Source organism: Brassica napus, chromosome A7, assembly GCF_020379485.1.
Source record: "Brassica napus cultivar Da-Ae chromosome A7, Da-Ae, whole genome shotgun sequence".
NCBI classification, from domain to species: Eukaryota; Viridiplantae; Streptophyta; class Magnoliopsida; order Brassicales; family Brassicaceae; genus Brassica; species Brassica napus.
The window spans coordinates 22,908,672-22,936,226 of NC_063440.1; the positions used below are offsets into that span (position 1 = coordinate 22,908,672).

The 27,555-nt window shown below is 34.1% G+C and overlaps 4 protein-coding genes and 1 non-coding gene across 10 annotated transcripts; 4 read left to right on the plus strand and 1 right to left on the minus strand.

The window, feature by feature from the left end:
* The first annotated feature begins 1,673 nt into the window (after positions 1 to 1,673).
* LOC106353936 (endoplasmic reticulum metallopeptidase 1) lies at positions 1,674 to 7,317 on the plus strand. 2 transcript variants are annotated; one of them, XM_022689107.2, is made up of 21 exons: positions 1,674 to 2,034; positions 2,104 to 2,189; positions 2,345 to 2,446; positions 2,768 to 2,874; positions 2,943 to 3,043; positions 3,186 to 3,273; positions 3,689 to 3,777; positions 3,945 to 4,084; positions 4,182 to 4,347; positions 4,430 to 4,565; positions 4,676 to 4,769; positions 4,867 to 4,993; positions 5,077 to 5,136; positions 5,233 to 5,351; positions 5,589 to 5,713; positions 5,848 to 6,072; positions 6,180 to 6,340; positions 6,435 to 6,598; positions 6,692 to 6,774; positions 6,866 to 6,951; positions 7,029 to 7,317. In XM_022689107.2, exons 1-21 carry the CDS (start codon positions 1,819 to 1,821, stop codon positions 7,170 to 7,172), a joined length of 2,619 nt encoding a protein of 872 aa, XP_022544828.2. In that variant the 5' UTR covers positions 1,674 to 1,818; the 3' UTR covers positions 7,173 to 7,317. The 2 variants fall into 2 exon arrangements, with proteins under 2 accessions (XP_022544828.2, XP_013649222.3); XM_013793768.3 differs by having other exon boundaries at positions 1,676 to 2,034; positions 4,867 to 4,996.
* A 6,435-nt stretch (positions 7,318 to 13,752) lies between these two features.
* On the plus strand, positions 13,753 to 15,162 carry LOC106353938 (60S ribosomal protein L17-2-like). The gene is made up of 6 exons (XM_013793770.3): positions 13,753 to 13,818; positions 13,894 to 13,930; positions 14,023 to 14,063; positions 14,386 to 14,719; positions 14,809 to 14,876; positions 14,974 to 15,162. Exons 1-6 carry the CDS (start codon positions 13,753 to 13,755, stop codon positions 15,016 to 15,018), a joined length of 591 nt encoding a protein of 196 aa, XP_013649224.1. The 3' UTR covers positions 15,019 to 15,162.
* On the plus strand, positions 14,178 to 14,310 carry LOC125576811. Its single transcript, XR_007315235.1, has one exon. It is a non-coding gene; the product is annotated as a small nucleolar RNA snoR74 (small nucleolar RNA).
* A 177-nt stretch (positions 15,163 to 15,339) lies between the features above and the next one.
* On the minus strand, positions 15,340 to 17,290 carry LOC106454172 (small ribosomal subunit biogenesis GTPase RsgA 1, mitochondrial-like). Its single transcript, XM_013896338.3, has 5 exons — positions 16,555 to 17,290; positions 16,257 to 16,475; positions 15,982 to 16,176; positions 15,712 to 15,896; positions 15,340 to 15,630 (listed from the first exon to the last, which is right to left on the minus strand). Exons 1-5 carry the CDS (start codon positions 17,239 to 17,241, stop codon positions 15,438 to 15,440), a joined length of 1,479 nt encoding a protein of 492 aa, XP_013751792.1. The 5' UTR covers positions 17,242 to 17,290; the 3' UTR covers positions 15,340 to 15,437.
* A 6,951-nt stretch (positions 17,291 to 24,241) lies between these two features.
* On the plus strand, positions 24,242 to 27,214 carry LOC106454192 (F-box/kelch-repeat protein At1g67480). 5 transcript variants are annotated; one of them, XM_048735986.1, is made up of 5 exons: positions 24,242 to 24,448; positions 24,800 to 24,869; positions 24,954 to 25,770; positions 26,298 to 26,616; positions 26,684 to 27,214. In XM_048735986.1, the coding sequence occupies exons 3-5, from the start codon at positions 25,277 to 25,279 to the stop codon at positions 26,990 to 26,992; spliced, it is 1,122 nt and encodes a 373-aa protein (XP_048591943.1). In that variant the 5' UTR covers positions 24,242 to 24,448; positions 24,800 to 24,869; positions 24,954 to 25,276; the 3' UTR covers positions 26,993 to 27,214. The 5 variants fall into 5 exon arrangements, with proteins under 5 accessions (XP_048591943.1, XP_048591945.1, XP_048591944.1 ...); XM_048735988.1 differs by having other exon boundaries at positions 24,960 to 25,770; XM_048735987.1 differs by lacking the exon at positions 24,242 to 24,448 and adding an exon at positions 24,459 to 24,577.
* Positions 27,215 to 27,555: the final 341 nt, after the last annotated feature.

The following is a 27,555-nucleotide window of genomic DNA, read 5'->3' on the forward strand; positions in this document are numbered from 1 at the left end:
AATCGGTGATATCATCTAGTTCTAGAGTTGTAAGGTCTGTCCGCGCCTCGCTATTACTCCGTTTGAATGCTTGTGCTGCTTTGTTGTTTGGTCCGGTCCTTTGTTGCTGTCGGTAGTGTTCTTGTGTGGTGTTGTTGTTTATTTTTTCTGCTACTAGTCATCTATTGTAACTTCTGTCAAAAAATTGAAAACCGATAATAATATTTTAACATTTTTACCAAAAAAAAAACTCATTAGTTGGGTGCATGTGCCCCCAAACATTTACTAAAATTAATATTTTTTTACTATTTTTTCAAGTGCACCCACAGTAATTTGGAATATACATCTACTTGAAAACTAGATAAATTCATTTAACAAAATAAATGTAACTTAAGTACCCATTCAAGAAACCAATGAAGATGGTAAGCTATACTGCTGACGTTGTCTTTTGTATAAGTTATATCATTTGAGTTTGAGGACAAACTGGATCTTCGAAAGCTGGATCTTAATATGATCAATCATATGAGTCAATCATATGAGTTTGTGATAGACCTTTTGAAAGGGAAGTGCTAAGCTGGCTCAGACATGAAAAGAAGAAGAGAAGATGCAATTAGTAGACTTGTGAAGAAAGACTAAGACTTGTATAGAAAAGAGGTTATATTGAGAGAATTATGCATAGGTGTATGACTGTATGAGGGATATTAGGAGAGAGAGAGAGAGATAGAAATTCTTGTCAAACCCTCTGTTTCTATACTGTGATCGGTGTTGATCAATATGTTGTGTTGTTCTTGCCATATACATGCAAACACACCAAAATAAGGAAACATCTTGGTTGTTAGATTTTTTGCTTTTATACGGGAAAATTGGATCATATCAGCCTAAACATTTGGATATTTTAAACTTTTGGATGGCTGTTTTCAGGTTCCTATGAACTTGTAACCTAGAAATTGACAAATTGTCTGTTTTCTTATTGTTATTTACTATACTAACTTTAGCAATGTAAAAGTTGTTTGGGAAGATGTGTGTTGTTGAAATATAAGGGTGGCTCGGATTTGAAATCTCGGAAAGAAGCAAATGATGTTTTCAGTCAAAAAAAAGAAGAAGAAGCAAATGATGCTTGTTGTTTAAAGTTGATATAGAAATTAATATCACATATCTTTCGTGGGTGTAGTTGATCAGAATATACTTGCTCAAGCTTGATTTGATGTGGTTAATACAAGATAATGGGAGCTTAAGATCATGCATGTGGAAAAAAGGTACTGAGAAAGGGGCGATTAAGCGTTTTTATAAATAACTAATGTCGCATAAACTATTTTTTTAAAACATTAATAAAAACTGTTATATCACTAAATTAATTTTTATGTTGGCCATCTTTGAGAAAATTCAGGTTGGGCCATAGCCCAGTTTCCTATTTTTCGGACTATACCACTGATATTGTGCAACCCCTAAAATAGAAAGAAATAGCTAGATACCATAGTAGCCATAGGCAATCTTATAAATTAAAAGTCAGAAAAACACAACAATATCACTTTCATGGTGACATGTGTCGATGCACATGCAAATTTGAAATTCCTGATGGTCTAGTCTCACCTACTTTAATAGTCTAGAGATATCCATTTCCAAAACCTTTAGGAAATCAATTATATACCAATCAGATAATAGAAACAAATAATTACGTAATTGACTAAATCCTTTTTAAAAGTAAGCATTTCGGACCCACGAAAAAAAAAAACACTCTTCCTCGCCAGCGACGCCTTTCACGTTTCCGTTTCCGTTTCACCAAACGCAACATAACATAATAATACGAAACTTGCTTGATCCATCGAGAGATTCGCAGTGATGGCGTTTTGGAGGCTGAGCTCTGGAGACGCCACGGGATTCAAGTTCCTCTTCTCAATCGCTTCCCTCTACGCTCTAATGGTGGCGATTGCTTACTGCGTCCTCCATATGAAACACATCTCCCCGCTCCCCTTCGACGCGCCTCTAGATCGATTCTCCGAAGCCCGAGCCGTCGAACACATCCGCGTCTTGGCGGACGAGATCGACGGTCGTCAGGTGATTCGGCGTCGTTTCATCTCTCTCACGCTATCTCCTTTTCTGATAATCCTTAATTGGTTTTGTTAGGAGGGACGACCTGGGCTTAGAGAAGCTGCAACGTACATAAAATCTCAGTTAGAGATGGTGAAGGAGAGAGCTGGGCCTAATCTAAGGTGACTGAATCAGAGATATCACGAGTTGTTTAATGAAGATTTGTCACTTCACATGCACTCAATAAATAGAATATTAATTGGTTTCAGCATATCAAAAAGAATGTTCTTTTATTTATTTATCTGAGATGAACAATTGAATGCTTGTTGTTGTGTAGAGTTGAGGTGGAGGAGACGCAGGTGGATGGCTCCTTTAGCATGATGTTTCTTGGCCACAACATTTCACTTGGTTACAGAAACCATACTAATATACTTATGCGGTATTATTTTTTTAACCCCCCCAAAGTATTCTTCTTTACTATTGAATTTTGTTCTAGCCAAAATTGCAGTTACCGTTTGCTGGTAAAGGCAATCTATGTACAGTTTTTTTTTTTTTGGGTTCTTTAGTCTGACTGAGAATGTTGAGGAAATCAAGGTCTATTGTGTTAGACTTTCTGGTTTGTATTTATTGTTCAGGAGACTTTAGGCCTTCCTTGTTTGTGTTACTATTTTATTCAGTCATCAATAGTCTGCAACATTGAATAGTTGTGTCCCCACTTATTAATGCTTAAGCATTTGACCAATTTTTGAACTCCTTGCAGTATTTCGTCGATGCATTCTCTTGACACGGATGCATCTGTATTGATGAATGCACATTTTGACAGTCCTGTCAACTCCCCTGGAGCTGGTGACTGTGCGTCATGTGTAGGTGCGTTTGGTACATTTCTTTAGTTCTAGGCCAATATATCATGGTTGTGTGTTTTTTTCTGTTTGCAGCATCACTGCTTGAAGTAGCTAGACTGGTAGTAGATTCAGGCTGGGCCCCGCCTCAACCTATAATTTTTCTCTTCAACGGTGCTGAAGAGCTTTTTATGCTGGTAATACATTTATGGTGCTTAGTACTGTTTCAAATGGGATATTGTTTTATTTGGTAAATAGGATGAAGTTTATAGTATAGTCAAGGTGCTGAAATTAAGCTAATACTTTGCATGGTTGTGTGGCTTTTTGTCGTTTGTTTAGGGCTCACACGGCTTCATGACGCAGCATAAGCTGAAAGACACCATTGGAGCTTTTGTAAACGTGGAAGCTTCTGGGACAGGGGGTATTGGTAAGATCTGATCTATGTTTTATGAGTATTCCCTAAGACATGTCTGTGAAAGTATTAATGAATAATGCCTTTTTACTTATGGCAAGTTCCTTTCCCTGCTAATCTATTCCGCTACATGAAAATGATGTTCTTAAGTTTGATCTTCTCTTTAGCTTCTGTGATGACTGAAACAAAAAAAGCTTATCTTTAAACATGTGTCTAGACCACTGCCTTGAACATGTAGAAAAACTTCTCTTACAACATCCTGTCTCTAGAAATTTATGCATACACATTCGTTATCCTTTAGACACTAGGAAATATGTGTATCAGGTTTATTTGTGATAGTATCAAGTCTTTGCTTGTCAGTGAGTAATTGTTTTGAAGTTTTTATTGTGCTAATTGCTCGTACATTTGACTTGATGTTGATGGTTGACAGATCTGGTCTGCCAATCAGGACCTGGATCGTGGCCTTCCAATGTCTACTCTCAAGCAGCAACGCATCCAATGGCGCAGAGTTCTGCACAGGTCTCTCTCTCCCACTCTTTTGCCCTATGATAGACATGCACGCTCACACACAAATCTGCTCTTTTTTTTTCCAAGTGATAGTCGGTTCAGTGATATACTGTGTCCTACCATTTTGTTTCGTGTTCATCTGCATCACTGACTGTAAGTTGTTCTGTGAAATTTCCCAGGATGTTTTCCCTGTAATTCCCGGAGACACCGATTACAGAATGTTTGCAGAAGATTATGGCGACATTCCCGGGCTAGACATTATCTTTCTTCGAGGCGGTTACTACTACCATACTTCCTTTGATACAGTTGACAGAATATTGTATGCATCATTTTGGTATATATAATTATGGTTGTACTTTTCCTTACTATCGTTTATTATTTAGTACCCCTCGTTTCACAGACTATCTTTAAACCAGACCTGGAAGCATGCAAGCACGTGGAGAAAACTTAATCAGTATACTTAAAGCCTTCACGAGTTCTTCTAAGCTGAAGGTTGCTAGTGAAAGAAAGTCGCTTGACATGGATGCTAACAGGGACATGGTTGAAAGAGCTGTTTTCTTTGATTACTTAACACTGTTCATGGTGGGTGCTTTTGACTCTGTTCATCATTTTTTTATAGCTTGTTTACAGTCTCTTGACAAGCTGAAATCACGAAATCTATCAGGTGTATTATCCAAGAAGAGTGGCCATGGTACTGCACAACATTCCAGCCGCGTTGTTCTTTCTTGCGCCTTTCTTCTTGTATATGCGGGACCCTGGTATACACCCTTTGTTACCCGTCTTCTGGGCTTTTTTGAAAGGTAAAAATATGCAATCGTATATTTTCTTAATCTTTTATTTATTTATTATATACTCCTTCCTCCTTGTGAGGTGTTTCGGAGATTCAACATTTTTAACCGTTGCCTGATAGGATTTATACAACATACCGCTGGGATTTTACTTGGTGTCATATTCCCAGTTCTCTTTTCAGTCGTCAGATTGTTCTTTGCTTATCCCATGAGCTGGTTGGTTTTATATCCCTTTTTAATGCTAAATTAAGGTGTCTAGAATGTTGATATTTATTGGTAGGGGAGACTTACTATACTTGTTCTGGAAATGCAGGTTTGCTCATTTATACTTAGCTTTCCTGATGTTCATCCCCTGCTCATTTTTTGGTCTTTTACTTCCAAGAACTATTTATGATCGTGTCTCACATTGTCAAGGTGTTTCATCTAAGAAGATTATGAAAGTTGTAAAGTCCTTATTCTTCCTCTTGGCTCACTCGCATCCCTGTCTATTACTAGAAAATAATTTTCAGCTATGATCTTGCAGGAAACATCTGATGAAGCAAGGTTTTGGGGAGCATTTGGGCTCTACGCTTTTGTAACATCGGTATGCACTTTTGTTTGATCATCTTAGTTTACCTTTTACCTCAAAGTTCTGTTTCTTGTTAGGCTGATCCATGAGTAATTGGATAAACGTTTTCAGGCATATTTCTTCGCTGGATTAAATGGAGGATTCATGACATTTGTAATCTGCATTTCTATGCTACTGGGGTGGATTGCTTTCTATGTATCTGTCAAGTCCTATGGCCATGATTCAATCAAGTAAGACTTCTAGTCTTTCAGTGAACTATGAGTGTTGTGCTAACATTATCTAACCTTTGTGACGTTGAGGATAAATTTAACTTGAAATTCTTTTGATAATCCCACTTCTGATAATTTATAAACTTGATTTAAACATCAGTCGAGACTTCCACCTCTGATAATTCTTCTTGGTATATGTTTTCTAGACGACATATCTTTCTTTTAAACTCTTGTATGATAAAAGTTCATCTCATCCAGGTCTCCCATGTTTTATGTGATAGCCCTTGTTCCATGCCTTCTGTATTCTGTCTATTTTAGTGGCATTCTTGCACTACTTCTGATTGAGAAGACAGGAATGATGGGAGCAGTTCCACCACCTTATGGTTAGTTTTCACTGAACTCGATTCTTTCCGAAAGCATCTCTGGTTTCAGCTTATCGATTCACGGCATTTGAGAAGGCCTGTTGCAATTGCAAGTCAGTGCTAAGATAATTTCTGTACACGATCTCGCTTTGCAGGTTTTTATCTTGCAGATGTAGCAGTAGCTGCGGTAACTGGAATTGTCACTGGCTTGTGTGTGGGCCCAATAATACCAATTTGTGGTCGTTGGCTAGCCAAAGCTTCGATCTTGAAATTCCTGCTGCATTTCACTGTGGTTATGTTGGCGGTATCATCACAGCTCTTTCCTTATAGCAAAGATGCACCGAAGAGAGTTATACTGCAACACACATTCTTCTCTGCGGGTAGCCCTTTACTCACCCAATAAGGATCTGCTATCCTTTTTTGGCGTTATTGATGTAAACCTTCTCTTACTGAATCGAAGTAAATTTTCTAAATGTGCCTTATATAGGTGGAAATGAAATCACAGGTTCAAGTTACGATTTAGCCGTCATTGATTCAAATTCAATGGAGTTCGTTTTTAAACATGCTCCGGAGGTGGCAGAGAAACTTCATGCCGGCCCTTCTTTTTCATTGGGAAACGCTGAAGTGTCTCCTCAAGAAGCTTGGCTGGTACGTTAGTTAGACTCCCTCCTCTCTTACGTACTGTAGACAGGATAGTAAGGTGTATTCAGCTTGGAGTTAAAGAATTGAATGGTATCTGCAGGCACTTTTCCCTATTTCTTGTGTAGTAACAACAAACGGGAGGTTCCCTGCCAAAGCCAACCAGATTTTGGAACGATATAGCCAATTACCGCACTTAAAAACTCATAAACCGCCAACAACATTTGATAACGGAACTCGCAGGGTTCATCTGGAACTCTCTCTGGGGTAAGTTGGATTAAAATCCATAAAAAGACTCCAAAAATAAACTTTTTGTTGGGTCTTGTTTTGCTATTTACTGTCGCCATATTCTATTTGCAGGTCATTGGAAGAGATCTGGGTCTCGGTTCTAAACGTAACCGGACCACTATCAAGATGGTCTTTTGCAGATGGCAAACCTCCAGGTCAGACACAAAGACCTCTCCATTTTTCTCTCTCTTTCTAATCCATTTACTAAAAAATCCAGTAAAAACCGAAATGGCCTTGTCACTGCAGCTCCTGAACTCCCATCGGGTGGTCCTCCGTCTTATATACTGAGACTGAGTGGCAACAGCAGTGAGAAGTGGATCTTCTGGTTAGAGGTAACATCAAAGTTTTATGTTCGAAAATCCCTTAGTTAAGGTATTCGAGACTGAATCCAAGGTCTTGATTATGGCAGGCTAATAGCAAAGAAGAATTGAGAGTAGACTTAGCTGTTCTTGATCAACGTGTTGATGAAGAAACTAGACATCTGAAAAGTCTGTTCCCTGGATGGTCTGATGTCATTGCCTACAGTAGCTTTCTTTCTACTTACTCCTTTTAGTCTCTTCAAAAGAATAATAATAACTCCTCCTTAGCACGGACGGGCATAGAGTTCAATGTTTTTCTTGATTTATTTATATAAGTAATATTTATGATTTTTTTTAATAGCATGGTCGCTATATTTGATGATGATTTATCTTTGTTGATATAGTCCAGCAACAATTTTAACCCTTTTTACACAACATAAAGAGACAACGGAGAGTTTGAATATCAGTGTAACAGAGTCTAATAATGCTCATCTACATCAGTAAACCAACTTTCTGATGTAAATCTTAATAACTTTTATATGCAAAGTGTGTTTTATTTTTTTTCATTTGGAACATGAGTCTAAGGAGACTTGAGGATTCAAAAAGTTGAAAAAAAGAAAACAAGCCTGACAACGTTTTATCATGAAAGATTAGGTTAGTTAACTTTCTGTACAAGTAAATTCAATAAACCAGAGATTTGAAACAGTGATGTGATCTTTGCTCAGGCTTTGATTTGGATTTTAAGTTGGATTATCATTAACTAAAGAAAGGAGAAAAAAGGAAAGAAAAACTGTAAATAAAGTCGGCCACTTAATAACAAAAATTAAAAATAAGGTCGGTTTATCACTCAAATTACGAAATCATTATCTCTACTAGGTCCTTGTCCGCGCTACGCGCGGATAGTATTTTGTTTTTTTTTTTCATATTTTTGTACTATTATGTCAATTGTTTAGTTTTATAAAATGTTATGTTTTTATTGTAAATTTGGAATTAAAAATCTAGTTTTTCCTTACTGTAAAGTAAGTTAATTTTTTTGAATCTTACCACAACACATTATACATAAAGAGAATATAGTTGGTCTTTATATTCTTATTTGGTGTAATATTGAAAATTTTGATGGTTTTTTTAAATTATATATATTAGGATTGATTTTCGTGACTATATTCTATAATTGTCTAAAAAAATTGTTTGTCCTATATAGACATCCACATAAATATGGACTTCTGATAAATTTGTTCATTGAGATATTTAGTTTCACTTTTAACTTTATTCTCTTTTTTGACATCCTCATGCTAGCTTGTGGGGCTAGCCAACTTGGTGCAAAAGGGTTTACAAAAGCTGATTGAGATGCGCGTGATCAGACACCTTTTGCTAGGCTATTCATACGGAATTTTAAAGCTCTAGGAATATAAGCAATAGAAAGTTCAGAAAATTCTTTAGATACAGCCTGTATTTCGTTGAGCTCCGAGTCCAACACAGGCCAATCTTTCTCCTTTTGAATAAGCATAACCAGTTGTTCACAGTCGATTGAAAGACCATCTCTCTGTGTCTAAACTTCAGTATCACTTGCATTGCCCATAGCAAACCTTCAGCTTCCGCTTACAGTGGTGATTTGGTGCGTGTATATCGGTCCTTACTCCAAACATCATTGGAAAGTCACCATCCATTAACACAAAGCCAAGTCAAGATATGTCTCTTTCATTTATCCAGGATGTCTAGCAGGAGCGTTTCTTTGCGAAAGAACAGTTGTGTCCGTTACCTCAACTCCCATGTCAATCTCCATAATCTTGTCTACACGTTGAGTTATCCTCCAACACTATGCTTCAATTTTATTCGCTAATGGGAAAAACATAATTCCTACGACACTATTAATGATTGTTTTTTTTGTTAGACCGATACGGCAAACTTATGTTTTATTTAACAAAACTCTTATTTTAATTTTGTATTAAAGAATCAATTATATTTTATATTATCCATAATTTTAGTAAATTTACTTATTTGTCATGTTTTTATTAGGTTTTCGCTAAATCACTGATTTATTATTTATTTTTAGCTAAGTCACTAATTTATTAATTTAAAAATACCCTTAATTAATATTATATATATATATATATTAAAAATGAATTTTTTATTAGTAATATTAAATTTCTATTTTATATTAAAATTTAGTTAGTTATTCTTATTTGTCATATTTTATTAGGTTTTAGACTTTTAGATAGGTTATTGATTTATTATTAATTTCTAACTGATTCGCTAATGTGTTAAATAAAAGAATACCCTTAATGAATTTTATATATAATTAAAAACGAATTTTATTTTAATCATATAAAATTTATATGTTATATTAATATTAAATAAATGATTTTAAAATAATATAATAAAATTATCAAAAAATTTTAAAATAAGATAATTCTTATTTATATTTTGTAGCTATCTGAAAACAATAATTTTATTATAAAAGTTAAAAAGATACAAAAAATTATAATTAAATATTATTCAAGAAAAAAACATTTATATAAAGATATTTTCTAAACTATTTCTAAGATATGAGTGTTTTAAAAAATTTAACACGGGATGTTTAGAACACGGGATTATACTTATGAGAGAGTGGCTCGGGAATGGGCTTCGAGATGGGTCGTCATGAGAGAAAGGTAAATGGGGGAGACGGCGATTAGGTTATTCAGAGGATGAGAAAGCTGTGTGCGCTTTGGCTTGAGTCTCAACAATACGTAGATTAGGGTTAATGGGCTGGGTTGGGATAAAGTGAATTATCAGATTGATGGGATTAATGGGCTGGGCTGGGTGAAAGTGAATTATCTGAGTTTGGCTTCACTTCGGCTGATGGCGCAAAACAAAAATACGGAGTCGGAGAATGAGTTAGCGCACAGGAAGCCCGATCGTGATTTTAATTTGAAGCCTAATCTGGCAGTGACGTGGCAATTTGATTGGCCCTGATTATTTTGAGCATGTGGCTAGCTTTAGGAAGCTTAAAAATAGTCCCTTTTATATAGTGGGAAATCATATAAAATTTATATGTTATATTAATATTAAATAAATGATTTTAAAATAATATAATAAAATTATCAAAAAATTTTAAAATAAGATAATTCTTATTTATATTTTGTAGCTATCTGAAAACAATAGTTTTATTATAAAAGTTAAAAAGATACAAAAAATTATAATTAAATATTATTCAAGAAAAAAACATTTATATAAAGATATTTTCTAAACTATTTCTAAGATATGAGTGTTTTAAAAAATTTAACACGGGATGTTTAGAACACGGGATTATGCTTATGAGAGAGTGGCTCGGGAATGGGCTTCGAGATGGGTCGTCATGAGAGAAAGGTAAATGGGGGAGACGGCGATTAGGTTATTCAGAGGATGAGAAAGCTGTGTGCGCTTTGGCTTGAGTCTCAACAATACGTAGATTAGGGTTAATGGGCTGGGCTGGGATAAAGTGAATTATCAGATTGATGGGATTAATGGGCTGGGCTGGGTGAAAGTGAATTATCTGAGTTTGGCTTCACTTCGGCTGATGGCGCAAAACAAAAATACGGAGTCGGAGAATGAGTTAGCGCACAGGAAGCCCGATCGTGATTTTAATTTGAAGCCTAATCTGGCAGTGACGTGACAATTTGATTGGCCCTGATTATTTTGAGCATGTGGCTAGCTTTAGGAAGCTTAAAAATAGTCCCTTTTATATAGTGGGATCTTCTACAAACCTAAGCTCTCTATATAAGAAACGCATAGGCAAACCAATTTTCCAAAGTTTTCCTCTCACACCATAAAAAAAAAAAAAAACTAAACACTTACCAACCTCTCTGTATCTTTCAATTCATCATGGCAAGAGCTTCTAAAACCATCAGATTCATCATCGTGTTCCTCTTGATGACATTCTCTCTGTTTCTTTGTGAGGCACGTACTCGGTTCACTCATTCTGATTGCACGAGTAAAGTCGACAAAGACGAGAAGCAACTACAAAGCCCTCCCAAGAGATTCATTCAGGTGGAGAAAGTTTCAAAAAAGTCACGCCCTGGTCGCTATCCCGCCAGGGTTGAAGACCACGTCAACTTTTTCATGGAGTCTGAGCTCTTCACTTTTCCAACAATGATGCGTAATGTCGAAGCTTCTCTCTCGAGGATGCGTTGAAGCCAGCCACAAATCTCAAGATCGTTTCTACGCTTAGCTTTTTTGTATTGTTTTCGTTAGTTTGAACTTGTTCGTATTGTTGAGAGGAATTCTGTTTATTTTTTATTTATTTTATTTTTATTCTAATAGATAATCAAAGTGTAAGCTCTCATATTATCAGAACTTAAGCTTAAATCCACATATAATTTGTTGATACAATCCAGCAACAAGTTTAACCCTTTTTACACAACATAAAGAGACAACGGAGAGTTTGGATATCAGTGTAACAGAGTCTAATGCTCATCTCCATCAGTTAAACAACTTTCTGATGTAAATCTTAATAACTTTTATATGCAAAGTGTGTTTTTTTTTTCATTTGGAGCATGAATCTAAGACCATGATTAACCACAATCTCTTAACTGAGGTTCTTAGTTTCGGCTAAGAGACAGTTCTTAGCTTTTCTTAGATTTTAACAAAGAAAAGCTAAGAACTGTTTCTTAAATAAGAGATATAAGAGCCGTTTCTTAGCCGAAAAGTGTAAAAAAAAAGTGTCAAATAATGAGTTAAGAACCCCGGCTAAGAGACCGTGGTTAATCATAATGCCCTAAGGAGACTTGAGGATTCAAAAAGTTGGGAAAAAAACTAGTCCGACAACGTTTTGTCACGAAATATTAGGCTAGCTAACTTTCTGTACAAGTAAATTCAATAAACCAGATATTTGAAACAGTGATTCGATCTTGGCTCATGTTTTGATTTGGATTTTAAGCTGGAGCATTATTAGTTAAAGAAAGGGGAAAAAGGAAAGAAAACTGTAATTAAAGTCGGCTTTCACTTGAAAACAAAGAAAAAGGAAATAAGGTCGGTTTTCACCTAAGGTCTTTATATAACAAACGCATACACAAACCGATTTTCTAAAGTTTTCCTCTCACACCACAAAAAAGCTAAACCCTTACCAATCTCTCTGTCTCTTTCAATCCGTCATGGCAAGAGTTTCTAAAACCATCAGATTCATCATCGTGTTCCTCCCAAGAGATTTGTTAAGGTGGAGAAAGTTTTTAAAAAGCCAAGCCCTGGTCGCTACCCCGCCAGGGTTGAAGACCACGTCAACTTTTTCATGGAATCTGAGCTCTTCACTTTTCCAACAATGATGCGTAATGTCGAAGCTTCTCTCTCGAGGATGCGTTGAAGCCAAAAAGTCTCAAGATCGTTCTTAGCTTAGCTTTTTGTATTGTTTTCTTTTGTTGTTATGCTCAATAGTTTCGTGTGTATAAGAATATCGAATTTATATAGATACAAAAGATAATTCTGTGTCGATTATTACGTAAAAGTAAAAGAGATTAGAGAGGGAGAGGCGAACTCATCGTTAGCATGAGACTTGTTCGTATTGTTGTGAGGAAGCACCCAGTCGAGAACCACATCTCTCAAACAGAACTATATTATGATTATGTATAACATAAGGTATACTTTAAGCGATAGTTAGATAAAACTAAAGGTTGATTGTTATCAGGGGAGAAACCAAAGACTTTTTATAATGAATGCACTAATATTGAAATTTGATATATAGTGTTTGCAAGTTTGAGAAAAAGCTTTGGAAATTTTTAATTTTTTTTTATATTTCGCCTATCATGTTATAGTAGTTATGGATTTAGAGATTTAACAAATAAAATCGAAAAAGATGAATCAATAACATATTACAGTTGAACCTCTTTAAATTGATATACACTAATTTTTCTTATAAAATAATATAATTTTATTGTCCCAAATTGAGTTTTTGGTTTATTTAGTATATCGATAAATTAATATCTCTATAAATTAATAAAAAAAATTATAGTTTTGGTGTAGTCTCAACATTATTAATTTATAGAGGTTTCACTGTATAATCAAAACAATAATTGTGTGAAATAAAAAAAAAGGATAGCTCCTTTAAATTCAAAAAACAGAGTTGCATAATAAAAGAAATCGAAGGTTATTCGACCCTCTAAAACACATAATTAGTTTAGAATAAAAAACCCAAAATAACATAAAACTTGCATAACATAATAAATTAAAGTCTTCAACTCTCTTGAAGTCGACTCAAAATGCGCTGAATGAAATCCTGAAAGTAAATATTTTTTTTAACATCAATACTATTAACATTAATACATGTGTTTATATGCAAGAAACCATTAATTGGGTTTAATCTTAGTCATCGTACTAAAGTTTCATCGCTTTGTCGTCTCTACGGGTCTGTCGACTTAATAGCGATAGATCAGATGGGTTACTGTTTTTAACAGAAACATATAAAAGAATAAATAAGCTTTATTGATGTTATGATTATATAGAAATGATTGATAAATTAACTAATTGAACTTGAAGATGAAGGTTTATCACGTAAAAGTGTTCGTCGAGAAAAATATAGATAATATGAAGTTTTTTTATAGGAATGTTGATGCGAACGCATTAAATTCAAAGTTTTGGTGAAAAATTATCATTGCGTGACATCTAAGCATTTTACTAAATAAAAACTTCTCGTGAAGCCACTTCACCACATCATATTTCTTGTCTAAGTTTTAAAAATGTTTCTCCTTTTAATAAAAGGATTACTTTTCAGAATTTTCTCTACTCAAACATTAAATGTTAATGGGCTAATTCGTGAAAGCCCAAAAAGTTATTTTGACAAAATAAGGCCCACATGAAGTAGGGTTTCGCTATTTTTGAGGGTTTATGCCGTTTTGCACATATATAGTCTCTTCACAACTATTTCTCTATCTTCTGTTAGCCGCAGCCATGGTAACTACTCTTTAAGCTTCTCACATCATCTCTTTCTTAGAATCGCCCTTCTGATTCTGTTTTTCTGTCTTGCAGGTGAAGTACTCGCAAGAACCCGACAACCAGACCAAGTGTAAGCCCTCTTGAAAAACAAACTTTACTCAGCATCATTTGTCTCATTTTGTAGATTTTTTTTTTATGTATATCTGCTTTTGATCTGTGCAGCTTGCAAGGCTAGAGGATCCGATCTTAGGGTCCACTTCAAGGTATACATCTTATTCAATCATTCTCTCTTTATCTCATTTGAGTCCGATCTAGCTAGGCTTTACGATTAGGCGAATGGTAGCTTCTTCTTCCTTAGCTAAGTAAAACCTGATTGAGAAAAAGCAGAGGCCTATAGCTATTTACAGATCTCACGTATACTTCAGGGAAATCGAATTGGTCATCGTGATTGGGTGAATCTTAGTTTCATTTTCTTATAACTATAAAGATTCAGTACATGATGGTACATTAATTATATATTAGTGACTTTTGACTTTATAACTATGTTTGTTGGTTCTTATATTGTTGTTTGTATTTTGCTTACAGAACACTCGCGAAACAGCGCACGCCATCAGGAAGCTACCATTGCTCAAGGCCAAGAGGTACCTTGAGGATGTGATAGCTCACAAGCAGGCGATCCCCTTCACCCGTTTCTGCAGAGGTGTTGGAAGGACTGCCCAAGCTAAGAACAGGCACTCCAATGGTCAGGGACGTTGGCCTGCTAAGTCTGCTCAGTTCGTTCTTGATTTGCTCAAGAATGCTGAGAGCAATGCTGAGGTGAAGGGTTTGGATGTTGATGCGCTCTTCATTTCGCACATTCAAGTGAACCAGGCTGCAAAGCAGAGGAGAAGGACTTACCGTGCTCACGGAAGAATCAACCGTAAGTTTTTGATAATTTGTCATTGATCTTACTTACACGTGTCTCTTGTATGATTGATTACTCATTGGTTTTCCTTTCTTGATGTGCAGCTTACATGTCCAACCCATGTCACATTGAATTGATTCTGTCGGAGAAGGAAGAGTCTGTCAAGAAAGAGGTAATAAAAGTTATACTATGTGTCTTGATCTCACGATGTTGTTTTTAACAAAGAGTGATTCTCAATTTGTTTTTTTTGTTTGTGTTGATTATTGTAGCCGGAGACGCAGTTGGCAGCCAAGTCGAAGAAATCAACCGCTTAAGCTTTCGTTTATTTTCAGTATCTTTTTTTTGTGTTCCTGAACGAGATTTTGTTCCCTTTTCTCCATATTTTCAAGACAATGGATAGAGTTAAATGTTGGTGTTATGAATCTTTAATCATGGTTATTAGAATCTTTCTATCTAAATCATTCTATTTACCATTCTTCTATGTTATGTCAGTTTAATCTTTAGTTTAACTCTGCTGATGACTTTCGATGTTATAAGACTTGCTCATTAGAAAGTGAGTTGGGAACATGATGTGATGGTACTTATTATTGCGACAAATGAGAGTCAAAAGTAAAATCAATTTTGCTTTGCAAAGCTTTTACTAAAGATTTTCTCATTTACTTGGCACTTTCGTTCTTTATACAAAATGACTTGTTCGTGAAAATAGACACTGATTCCGTGGATCTTCACATAATCATCTTTCTTTCTCGTTCTCAATGGCTTGGACAATTGGGTCGTCCTCTATGTCCAAGTCACTCTCTTCATCTTCGTACTCGTCTAGCTCACTAATCATTGTTTGTTTAACCTTCTTCCTCGACTCTCTCCTATGCTTCTTCGGCTGTAGCCTTGGTTCAGCTTGTTTCACACCCATCCCTCCCACTTTGTACCTATCCCAACAATTCTATGATTAGTCCATTATTTAGGCTTTGTGACAATAATAAAGCCTGTTGGTTTCTCAAAACAGTTACCTAACATCGCCTTCCCTTTTGGTTCCAAAAGTCCTGAGTTGAAACTCCTCCCTGACTCTGATCTCATCAAGCAGTTGTAGGTAGTAAGGATACCTTTCCCACTCTCCTTTCACTACACATCCTGGTTCTCCGATATGCAAGCAATCTTTGAATCCACATTTCTCTTCCTCTATCATTTTCCTTATCTAAGCAAAAAAAAAAGAGAGTCAACTAATCCATCCTTCACAATCAGTCTACTTGCGAAATGAGCACAAGACAAAAGGTACAAACCTCAGGGAAACACAGTGCAAGTGAATGCTTGGTTACTTTCAGCAAACTAGGCTGGTTAAATCCAGGAGTATCAGCGAGATAACCACCTTCAGTAATCGGCAGCAGCGACACATTCCTCGTTGTGTGTTTGCCTCTACCACTTCTAGTTGAAACTTCACCAACTCTCTGATCTTCAAACCACTTATTACCTATTATCTGAATATATATAACCAAAGTTCAACTCATGAGAACGTTGTAAAAACAAAGTTGCAGCCGTAGAATGAAAGAAACCTTACAGGCTCAAACCAATTCTCGTCTTCAACGTCACCACCACCAGAGCTGCTCCTCAATATATTGATTAAACTCGACTTCCCAACACCACTAGGTCCAACAATCACAGAAGTCTGATTCCTCAAGACGAACGCAATCGCATCAAGCCCCTCTTTAGTTCCCACACTGCAAAAGAACGGTTCGTAGTTCCATCCACGCAGTCTCATCTTCCAAGATTCCAATTCCTGTAACCAAACAAAGATCATGTCTCTCTAATCAAGCCTTCATGTCATGAGCTATGCAAACAAGATCTTTGTCCTTTACCTCTTCGGTGATGAGTTCGCATTTGTTCAAGGCAAGAGTGAGCGGAATCCCAGTGGACTCAGCCTCCACCAAGAACCTAGTGAGAGTAAACGGCTCAAGCTTGGGCTGATCAAGAGAGAAAAGAACAAGCAAGTGATCAACATTCGCCACAGGAGGATCAAGAATCTCTGACCTCCGCTGGAACACATTCTCAATCATCCCTCTCCGATCAACCCAATCGATTGACCCCACGAGAACCTTATCCCCAACCAGCACTCTCCTCCTTATCTTCTTCAGCACTGCTCTCACCACGCAGAGCAGCTCAACTCCGTCCTTAGACGACGACGAAGAAGAAGAACGATCGTCTCCCTCTCCGTCTCCGTCCTTGACGACGACGCGCATGAAGTTCGCCTGAGCGGTGGCGACGGTGCCGATGGCCTGAGAAGGTAAGAGCGAAGGATTGTGGTCGGGAGAGAGAACGGGAGCTAAGGAGGAGTGGTCTTTGCCGATGTGCTTGGCTCTGAGCATGTTTTTGCTCGGCTGGGGTTTTCTGGAGACATCGGGGTTGTCTCGTCGAGCTGAGAGTGTGAGGAGATGGAAGCTGCGGCGGATTCCGAGTCGAGCTACGTGTCCGCCGTGGTGAATCGCCGCGCGACGGAGGAAGAGAGGAGAAGAGTGGCGGATGATGGAGAGAGACGATATCTGCATTTGAATATTCTGGAAGAATCCGAGAATGGCGTCGCTGAGGGGAGTGATGATGCAAGAAGAAGAAGAAGATATTATAATGGGCCGAATCTTAATGGGCCCAAAGCCCAACGTATATTTGCATAGCTTCCAAAAAAGCTTAGCGGTGGAGAGTTTGGTCGTTTAAGAGGATTCGTATAATCTGGAGAAATAGTAATTTACATTTGTTATAACTTACAAACCTGTGGAAGTAACTTAAAATTAAGGTTTGTGACTACCAAGCTGATCTTATTGCGTTTCTGTGTGTTTTCATGTTTTTCTTTATCCCAACTACCGAATGTTTCTTCTTCAATTTTTTCTTAGCGAGGCTGCACGTCCCTGTTCACAACGTAAAGGAGCTTCAATCCTATCTTAGACCAACGATCGTCTCCATGTTTGACTAAATAAAGTGCCTAAGAAAAGTAAGTACTCGTGATGTGTATATTGTGATGAGTCCATAGACTTTCAAATATTCTATATTAGGCAACCTACCGCCAAACAAGATTTCAATCTCACAAAAAGGTTGGTTGGAGCATTGTATGGGTATAATTCTCTTCATTCGTGAAGATTATGAGATGTTTACGTGTATAAGATATCTATACTATATCCCCACTCTACAATATAGTATGGTGATGCATATGAGTAAAACTTAAAGCATAAAACAATTAATTTGGTTATTTATGTCATTTAAAAAAAAAATCTTCACAGTTAAAACTTAAAATTTGTTGAGTCCAAAATACTTTAAGGATTATGAACCACCAAAAAGTGAAATTTTAAACAATGACCGAGTGATACTATTTCCAAATATTTATCAAAAAAATGATACTATTTTCGAATGGTGAACTGGTCACTAAATTGATTTAAAAAGAAAAAAATCAAGCTAACGTCTGAGCATAAATAAATCGTTGTATACCTTTCGTCTAAGATTTCCAAGAATTCCAAAAAGGGATGGAATGTTATCTATAGCCTGAGGTGACTCACGGCCATGTAACATATGTGATTATTGATTATTGGAAATTTGGAATGTTATCTATAGCCTGAGGTGACTCACGGCCATGTAACAAATGGGATTATTGATTATTCTAACTAAACAATTGAGATTTATAATCCCTTATATATTAATTGAGGAACATTTGAAAAGATGTAACCTCAATTTTGTATTAATTAAAAGAGGCCCCAATGCATAGGTGGCACTCAATTAGGTAGTCAATTACATTCAATTGAAAAATAAGTAGGTCCACATTCGATTTTTATATGTTGTTAGATACATAAGTTGGTCAAACTATATGATATAATGATATGATATGATATTTTCTTTCCTTAAATAAAACCTACGGAATTACCATAAATGACTAATATATATATGACAATTAATGAGTTTAATAATAAAGATTTGATAACAACGTATATCTCCTCCATCATTTTTTGTTTAATTTTATATTATTAAAATAAATTAAACAATCAAATTAGCTATAAAAATAAAATTTAGATTTTTTCGTATATGTTATATTTTGAATTTTTAAAAACGACAATAAATGACTAAAACTATTAAAATTATTATGTTAAAAATTAATGATCAATGGTTTAACATTTTTATTATAAGAAGATACACATGATTTTAAAACCATATGAGTAAAAAATATCATTTAATAATAAAAAAATATATATATATATATATATATATTAAACACTATATACCATAAGATTACATAAATATTTTAATATTAAAACTTTCAATGAATTTTCAAGAACATTTATAAATTATAAACTTATTAAAGATTTCAGATTGAAAATTTTGTTATCGATGATTTAAATATTTTGTTATAAAACGATATGAATGATCATAGAACCGTATGATTATAAATTCTTATTTAATAAATAACTATACAAAATATATTATTCCTAGAAAAATAGGTTGGTCCATCTTAACTTATATTACACTTTTTATTAAACTAACTATCGAATTGATAAATAACGTACCAAAAAATGTTTTGCACTTTCCTTAAATAAAAGCTACGAAATTACCTAATATGATTAACGTATATGTGAAAATTAATTATAATGAATAATAAATATTTGATAACAATTTTTGTATCTTAGTTCTTTTTTTAATTTTATATTATTAAAATATATTTAAAAATCACATTAAATATATAATAAAAACATTTATAATTTTTTTTATATGTTATATTTTGAATTTTTCAAAACGTCTATAAATTATTAGAAATTTGAAGATCCCCACTCTGAAAATTTTGTGATCAATAGATTATTTTTTTTGTCATAATAAGTTACAAATGATCATAAAATTGTATTAATATGAACTTTTATTTAATATTATAAGAAGATACACATTATTTTAAAACCATATGAGTAAAAAATATCATTTAATAATAAAACATATATTTATATATATATATAGATTATACTATATACCATAAGATTACACAAATATTTTAATATTAAAACTTTCAATGAATTTTCAAAAACATTTATAAATTATAAACTTATTAAAGATTTCACATTGAAAATTTTGTTATCGATGATTTAAATATTCAGTTATAAAATGATATGAATGATCATAGAACTGTATGATTATAAATTCTTATTTAATAAATGACTATATAAAATATACTATTCTTAGAAAAATAGGTTGGTCCATCTTGACTTACATTATATTTTGTATTAAACTAACTATCGAATTGATAAATAATCTACCAAAAGTTTTTTTGCACTTTCCTTAATTAGAAGCTACGGAATTACCTAATATGATTAACGTATATATGAAAATTAATTATTATGAATAATAAATATTTGATAACAATTTTGGTATCTTAGTTCTTTTTTTTTAATTTTATATTATTGAAAGATATTAAAAAATCACATTAAATATATAATAAAAACATTTATATTTTTTCTTATATGTTATATTTGAATTTTTCAAAACGTCTATATATTATTAGAAATTTGAATATTCCCACTCTGAAAATTTTGTGATCAATAGATTATTTTTTTGTTATAATAAGTTACAAATGATCATAAAATATAACGCATATGAATTTTTATTTAATAAATATTCAAACTAAATAATATATATATATATATATATATAAACACTAATGATTTAAAACAACAAGATTGGCTGATCAATTTAGTCGTCCAGTTGAAATCTTTCAAAAGTATGTGAAAGACTAAAGTCAAAGTAAATATGGATTTAGAATAGTAGTTATATTTTACTAACCAAATACCGAAAAAAACCGAACCGAACCGAAACCAACCCGATATCCGGATTGAACACCCGTAATCCAAATGAAGCCAAACTATTGTTTCATTCTCCAAAATATAATAAAAATAATAACTTAATCCCGCGCAAGGCGCGGGTCTTATCCTAGTACTAGTTTTAATCGTAAATCAACATGAACCGTCCTTAAAATGGTTAAAATTTGTCAGCATCACACGGATAAAGAAAACGTTGTTAGAAAAAAGAAAAGAAATGTAGGCTATGTAGCTATCGCTTTCGGGTCGCCACTTTTAGATCCATAAATAAATAACAATCGTTCTTTTCATTATGGTGGGTTGTTTAAGTCAAACCTCACAAAGTTGTTTGCTTTGTCTTACTTTTCAACTAATATATTTGAGATTTTGGTAAATGATCATTTACCAAAATCTCAAAGTTTATTTTGAATTTTATTTGTTAATTTTTACTTATTTTATGTATTTTGTGTTTGTTTAGTTATTTTATTAACTAAAATAATTAATAATTATTTTTAATAAATTTACATCATCTTTTTTCACAGTTAAAATTGAACAGTTAGGTCATATTTTCAAGTTTTTGTAATACAAATATCACTTCAATAATTAAAAATATAGTTAAAGTGTAAATGGTTGTCACTTTGTGAAATTTTCCTTTTATTTTCTTCATTGTTTCATGAGACAGAAAATAAAGACTTTTTAACCGCAATGATATCTTCTTCTTTTTTTTTGTATATAGGCTTCACTAACAAAGTATCTTCACATTTAACCACTTCTTATTCAGCACATTATGTATATAAGAATGGGTCCAATAGTATAAAGTATAAACATGTAAGCATTACATTTAAGAACGTTACTAGATTTTTGATCCGCGCTTTCAAAGCGCGGGTTTATTATTATTTTTTTTTCAATTGACAAATATTTAGTAAATGTCACATTTTCATATATTTGTGTTTTATTTTATAAAAGACTTAAAAACTTTATCTTTATTTATCGTATTTCATTTTAAATGACTATTTATATTAAAAAAATTAAACTTTATTTTTTTAATGAATTAAGTTGGTATAACTCTGATAATTATTATGGGGTTAATATTTTAATTAAAAAATTATATACTTTTAATAAATATTTATACTTTTCAATAAAAAAATTCAATTATTTTTATGAATGCTTAAATTATATTAAGAAAAGAAAAAAATAATAATTAAGAATAGTTGAAAAAAAATTATTTGAACTTGGACTCAGTGGTCCAAAGGAAAAAAAAAAGTGAGAACTGAATCTGATTTTTTAATAGGCCCAAATGGCCCAAAAGAGATTTGATTTGGGCTGGATCCAAAAATAATGACCCAATATAGATTTGTATTAATATTATTTAATTGCCCTTAATGAAACATGCAATGTTAGTGAAGGAAACATACCCCTAAAGTAATTATGATAATAGGATCCTGCTTTAATAGTATAGATATGGAATAATTCGCACGTCTTTTGTGTAAGGTTGGCATAAGGCAAAGATTGATCCGAGACCTTTTAGTTAAGTAGTAAGGTGAAGGATTTAAGATGTCAATACTTTTCGAGTTTGATCTACATACAATGCGAACCTAAAATATATTGCTCATGAATATTTATATGAAAACAAATGTTTGCTTATGGTCCATTTACATATTTGAAAAGATGATCTATTTGTAGACTGCACTGTCTGCACATATCTTCAAAAGATTAGTTTGAACTTATTTATTGGTTTGGGATTAATCCTGTATCTTTGAAAAAGGAAAAGATGGATGATAAATGTATATACTCCAGGATAACTAAGAATAAAAGTTCACGGGATAAGATCGTATTGGACTTTTTTTCCCTTTTTGCCTTGGAAACTGACGTGGGTTTGATGTGGTGACAACGCTATTTATTTACTTTAATTTTGCCATACATATATCAGAGTAGAAAACATTATCTTAATTAAAAACAATAAAATTGGTTCGACCAGATTTTAACTTCTGAGTTCTGAATAGTTATCAACCCTCATATGCTCCTGGTTATCAGCTTCTTTTGTTCGGACTTGGAGTGAAGTAATTGTAATTGTGGCAAAAGGATTGTAAACTATTAAAATTAACAATCCATAATCATCACACTCTCTCCTCTCGCTAATCATGCTTTGGAAAATTTAGAAAATATCTAGGCTCTCGCTTGTAAATCCTTAAGCGAACAAAATATCAAGAAGTAGTTTATGAGCATATGTACTACATTGTAGTCATACAAAGAATATATTGTTATTTAGTTCCATTAACAGTATGTAAAATATTATTTCAGTTACTGATGAGGATAGATTGCAATATTGTATAGTAATTTATGAAGTAATAAACCAAACGATCCTATAAATGATATTATGTACAGAAATGTATTCTTGAATGTAAATGAGGTTTTATATGGAAAATCCTCATTCACAAATTTGAATCCACATGTATGAATTGGAAGGTCCAAACGATTCAAAAAAAAAAAAGGTCCAAACGATTCTCTATAATCTGGTGTATATCTTACAAACTCATAAAGTATATAAACCACATTTTCACAAAAAAAAAACTCATAAAGTATATAAACCATTAGTCTCATCAAATCAGTATTAAGATAGTACTAAAATATGATTGTTCATGGTTAAAAGAACAAGTTTTGTAAATCACATTTCTAAACCACCACCTACTTGGGTATTTATATACATCTATTTTTGAAATCATAATTTAATTGCAAAACCCTACCACAAAAAGTAATCATTCTTGACGATTTGATGAAACTCAAGAACACTTTTTTCTTTTCAGTGAATATAATACACATTTCTAAACGGGTAGTATTTTTTAATCTAAGCTATGATAATACTAAAATTAATTTGTTTCTTCAAGCATATTCGAAGGTTACAAAGAAAGAAGGATAAAGCTGGAAGTGAATAGATGCAATGGCACACGACTTTAACAGAGCCTCATGGTCCCACAGATAGAGACAAAGGGGGAGGGGTCGAAGGGATACGATTGCATGTTCATTTAGACACAAAAGATCTCCACCTCTGCTGAAAACCGACTAGCTTATCAAAATAAGTTTTTTCTAAAGGATTTTTTTCAATTAATCATCAAAAGTTACATCCAGTAATTAATCATATGTACAATACAACTAATGAGTGATTTAAACTATAATAAACTCACATATATATATATATTATAGAAAAGGCAGGTTCCTTGAATTAAATTGTGGGCAAATTGAAATGAATCCAGTGTTATTGTGCAACATACTAATCCATCATAGATATTGTCGACATTTTCATCTATACATACGATTCTTTCATTTGTTTAGTAATTATTATTGCTCCTTTCATTTTCTTCGTTCGTTGTCCTTGATTGAATTTAGGTATTTGATATGATCACTATTATTATATTCGTAAACTATGACAACGATCACATAACCAGATTTCAAAGTTATGAACAAGAATTTACTTTACAACATTCTATACATTTAAAAAAAATACAAATAAAGAAATGAATATTTTTCTTAAATGAATCTTAATTTATAATAGGAGTTAATAGTACAAGAAAATAAAAATAAATGGAATGTGGACATAAATGAAATATTTTATTTGAATCAAAACATGTCTTGTTTTTTTTCGTTGTCTGAATTAGAACATGTCTTGTGTAATCTAAAGTAAATGGAAAAATATAAAATACATAAAGAAGTAAATAGTGATGGGGGTGAATGTGACGTGGTGACTAGTTGACATTATTATCTTAGAGCGATCCACCGCATGCTGCTTCCTTCCTGTTATTTTGCGTATTTAAATAATTCATAATCTCACGTTCCCTTTTAAATTCCCACCATTATTATTATCAAATCTTCTCTATCTGTCAATGTTATCTTCTCTGCACCAACTTCAACGCATAAACACGACAAGGCTTCCCATATTCTGTCGGTACGTTCAATCTTCTTTATCCTTTTTTTATCTCTGCTATTTCTTTCCGCTTCATTCTATAAATGTCTTAGCCATTTTAGATTTCTATTTTTATAAGTTTCCTCTTTGGAAATGGATCATCCGCTTCAGGTCTGATCACCATCCCCATTGATTCCTCCATTTTACTGTAATTTTTTATTGATTTTGGGATTTCTTCTGTTCATATATGAAAGCACTGATCTTGAGATCTTGACCAAGTTTCTGTTAGAATTTGAACTTTTCATATTTTCAGGAAATAATTGATATTCAAATTTCTTATTGGTTCTTCTTGACTTGGTTCAAGAATTGACTTTTCTGGAAAAAAAATTGCAGAACATTCACAAATTCTAAAGATGGACGTTGTGGGTGGCTAAATCTCCTTCTCTAGCTTGACCTTTTAATGGTATGTCTTCTTTCTTTTCTAGCTGCAATCTTGTAACTCTCTTTCTTTGTTGTTGACATTATCTTTAATCTTGTTTTTTGATAGATACAGAGATGTGTCTGAGAAGAAACAACATTACTTTAACATCAATCTTAGATCCTAACTTTTGTAGAACCGGCGCCAGTGGTATGGGATATGAACTAGATTGTGCTGGACATCATCATCATCACTCATCAGTTGTCTCTACAATAGTCTTCTTCTCCGCTACATTATTCATTCCTTTATCTTTGAAAATCAATATACGTGACGGCTTTCACGAAATTCTTTAATAACATTTTCATACACACAAAAAAACTTACTTTTAGTTAGAAAAAAAAATTGTATTGGGAGATTTGTCTATCTCTCTGTTCAGAAGATTAGTCAAAAATATGCAAGCTTTTGTAAGTGGGAAGAAAAGGGTTGTAGTAAGTAACGGCATGTGTTTCTCCAAAGACAATCTTGATCTTGGTTCTGAGAATTACCGGGACGTCCCTTTAATCCCGGGATTGTCTGATGACGTGGCAAAGATGTGTCTGGCGCTGGTTCCGCGTGCTAGCTTCCCTTCCATGGGACGTGTCTGTAAGAAATGGAGGTATGTTGTGAAGAGCAAAGAGTTTATTACTGTGAGAAGACTTGCCGGTATGCTTGAGGAGTGGCTCTATGTCTTAACAACGAATGCTGGAGGGAAAGAGAGCCACTGGGAGGTAATGGACTGTCAGGGACGTAAACTATCATCTCTTCCACCTATGCCCGGTCCTGCCAAAACAGGGTTTAAGGTGGTTGTGGTTGATGGGAAGCTCCTTGTTGTTGCTGGTTGTGCTTTGATCAACGGTTCTCTTGTTGCATCTTCTGATGTTTATCAGTTTGATACTTGCCTCAACAGGTTCGTCTTCTTCTTGATTTCAGCATCCTTTGTGAACTTTGATCCAATGATTGAGTGTAGTAGGCCTGCGGTTTTGAACTGAACCGAACTCGCCAAACCAAACCAAAATTTTTGGTTAGTTTGGTTAGGAATACGATTCGGATCGGCATGTTTAGAAAAACTTTGGTTTTCGGTTCAATTTGATATTAGTTCAGGTTTTCAAAAGAAATTATGAACCAAATTTCAAACGGAACTAATAGAATAAACCAAAATTTGAATCAAATTAAATAAACTAACTGAAATTATCCGAAGTTAGCCAAAATTTTATCCGAAAATATAATCAAAATCCAAAACTTCGGTTAGTTTCGGTATAAACTTCTAAAACGAACCAAACTTTTTCCAGTTTAATTTGGCTAGACTTTGGTGTAACCAAACTACCTCAATTATGAGCTACCCGAATTACAAACTATCCGAAATATCCGAACCCGCGTGCCTAATTGAGTGGATTTTTATGTTCAAACATGTTTGTTTTTTTGTAATGAAATCAGCTGGAGCAGACTAGAAGACTTGAAGGAAGCACGCTATGACTTTGCTTGCGCTGAGGTGAATGGGCTTGTTTATGTGGTGGGAGGTCACGGTGTTGACGGAGAGAGTCTGTCGAGTGCAGAGGTGTATGATCCAGAGACTGGTATATGGACTTTCATAGAGTCTCTGAGGCGTCCGAGGTGGGGATGTTTCGCTAGCGGCTTCAACGGGAAGCTCTACGTGATGGGTGGGAGATCTAACTTTACCATTGGTAACTCTAAACTTGTTGATGTGTATAACACTCAGTGTGGCTCCTGGTCTGGCAACAAAAACGGTTTAACTGTAAGTCTTTTTTTTAGCTTTTGATCATTGAGCATGAGTGTGATTGAGTCTTTGGTTATGTTCGCAGATGGTGACAGCTCATGTTGAAGTAGGAAAGAAGCTGTTCTGTATTGATTGGAAGAACCAGAGGAAGATGTCAGTGTTCAATGCAGAAGATGAAACTTGGGAAGTGGTGGCTCTTCCGCTTTCAGGAAGCTCCAGGGCCGGGTTCCAGTTTGGTAAGCTGAATGGGAAGCTTCTGCTTTTCTCATCTCAGGAAGAAGCTGGTCGCAGCACATTAATGTATGATCCGGATGCTGCACCAGGCAAGCAGTGGATGACATCTGAGATAAAACTGTCTGGTCCGTGCGTATGTAGCGTAACAATCACAGCCTGATTTGATGTGATCTTACTGATACCATTGTGGTCGGTACATTTTCTACACGAATACAAATCAAAGAGAGCATTGTCTCTTTATAAGTTGATACACTGGTTTGAATAAAGTGGAGTGTTTTGTTTGAAACTGCTTTAGTGTTGTTGTGGTGTTCCTCCACTGTTTGTTCCTTGAAACATATGATTGTGTTGATTTATGTTTAATATGTGATGGTAATTTTCTAAACGATGTTGATTGAACAGAGAAGCTACAGCTTATATGCTATATCTTTGCCAACATGTAATCGTAGTCTTAACTGTGAGTGTGACAGTTATGTTCTCTATAAACCAACCATGAGCAAACATGAAAAAGCACTATATTTCCAACATGAGTCTGTAGTTTTTAGCTTCCATTTGGAGAAGGGATTTCAAAAAATGGGATACTATTCGGACAATATTAACAAGGTAAGCGCAGACCAGCCTGTGAAGAGACGTGTGGTTTTGCCTTTGCCTCTTCCTTTATCTTGATCATAATGTTCCCATATGTACCCTGTCTCATAATAGTTTCTAACCACGTTCATGTATTTT

Coding starts and splice junctions, on each gene's coding strand:
- LOC106353936 (XM_013793768.3), top strand. CDS start 1,819: ATGGCGTTTTGGAGGCTGAGCTCTGGAGACGCCACGGGATTCAAGTTC. Junction 2,447..2,767: donor CATACTAATATACTTATGCG/GTATTATTTTTT, acceptor AACTCCTTGCAG/TATTTCGTCGATGCATTCTC. Junction 6,775..6,865: donor TGCAGATGGCAAACCTCCAG/GTCAGACACAAA, acceptor TTGTCACTGCAG/CTCCTGAACTCCCATCGGGT.
- LOC106353938 (XM_013793770.3), top strand. CDS start 13,753: ATGCCGTTTTGCACATATATAGTCTCTTCACAACTATTTCTCTATCTT. Junction 13,931..14,022: donor ACCCGACAACCAGACCAAGT/GTAAGCCCTCTT, acceptor TGATCTGTGCAG/CTTGCAAGGCTAGAGGATCC. Junction 14,877..14,973: donor AAGAGTCTGTCAAGAAAGAG/GTAATAAAAGTT, acceptor TGATTATTGTAG/CCGGAGACGCAGTTGGCAGC.
- LOC106454172 (XM_013896338.3), bottom strand. CDS start 17,241: ATGCAGATATCGTCTCTCTCCATCATCCGCCACTCTTCTCCTCTCTTC. Junction 16,476..16,554: donor GCGAACTCATCACCGAAGAG/GTAAAGGACAAA, acceptor GTTTGGTTACAG/GAATTGGAATCTTGGAAGAT. Junction 16,177..16,256: donor ACGAGAATTGGTTTGAGCCT/GTAAGGTTTCTT, acceptor ATATATATTCAG/ATAATAGGTAATAAGTGGTT.
- LOC106454192 (XM_048735986.1), top strand. CDS start 25,277: ATGCAAGCTTTTGTAAGTGGGAAGAAAAGGGTTGTAGTAAGTAACGGC. Junction 25,771..26,297: donor TTTGATACTTGCCTCAACAG/GTTCGTCTTCTT, acceptor TAATGAAATCAG/CTGGAGCAGACTAGAAGACT. Junction 26,617..26,683: donor GCAACAAAAACGGTTTAACT/GTAAGTCTTTTT, acceptor TTATGTTCGCAG/ATGGTGACAGCTCATGTTGA.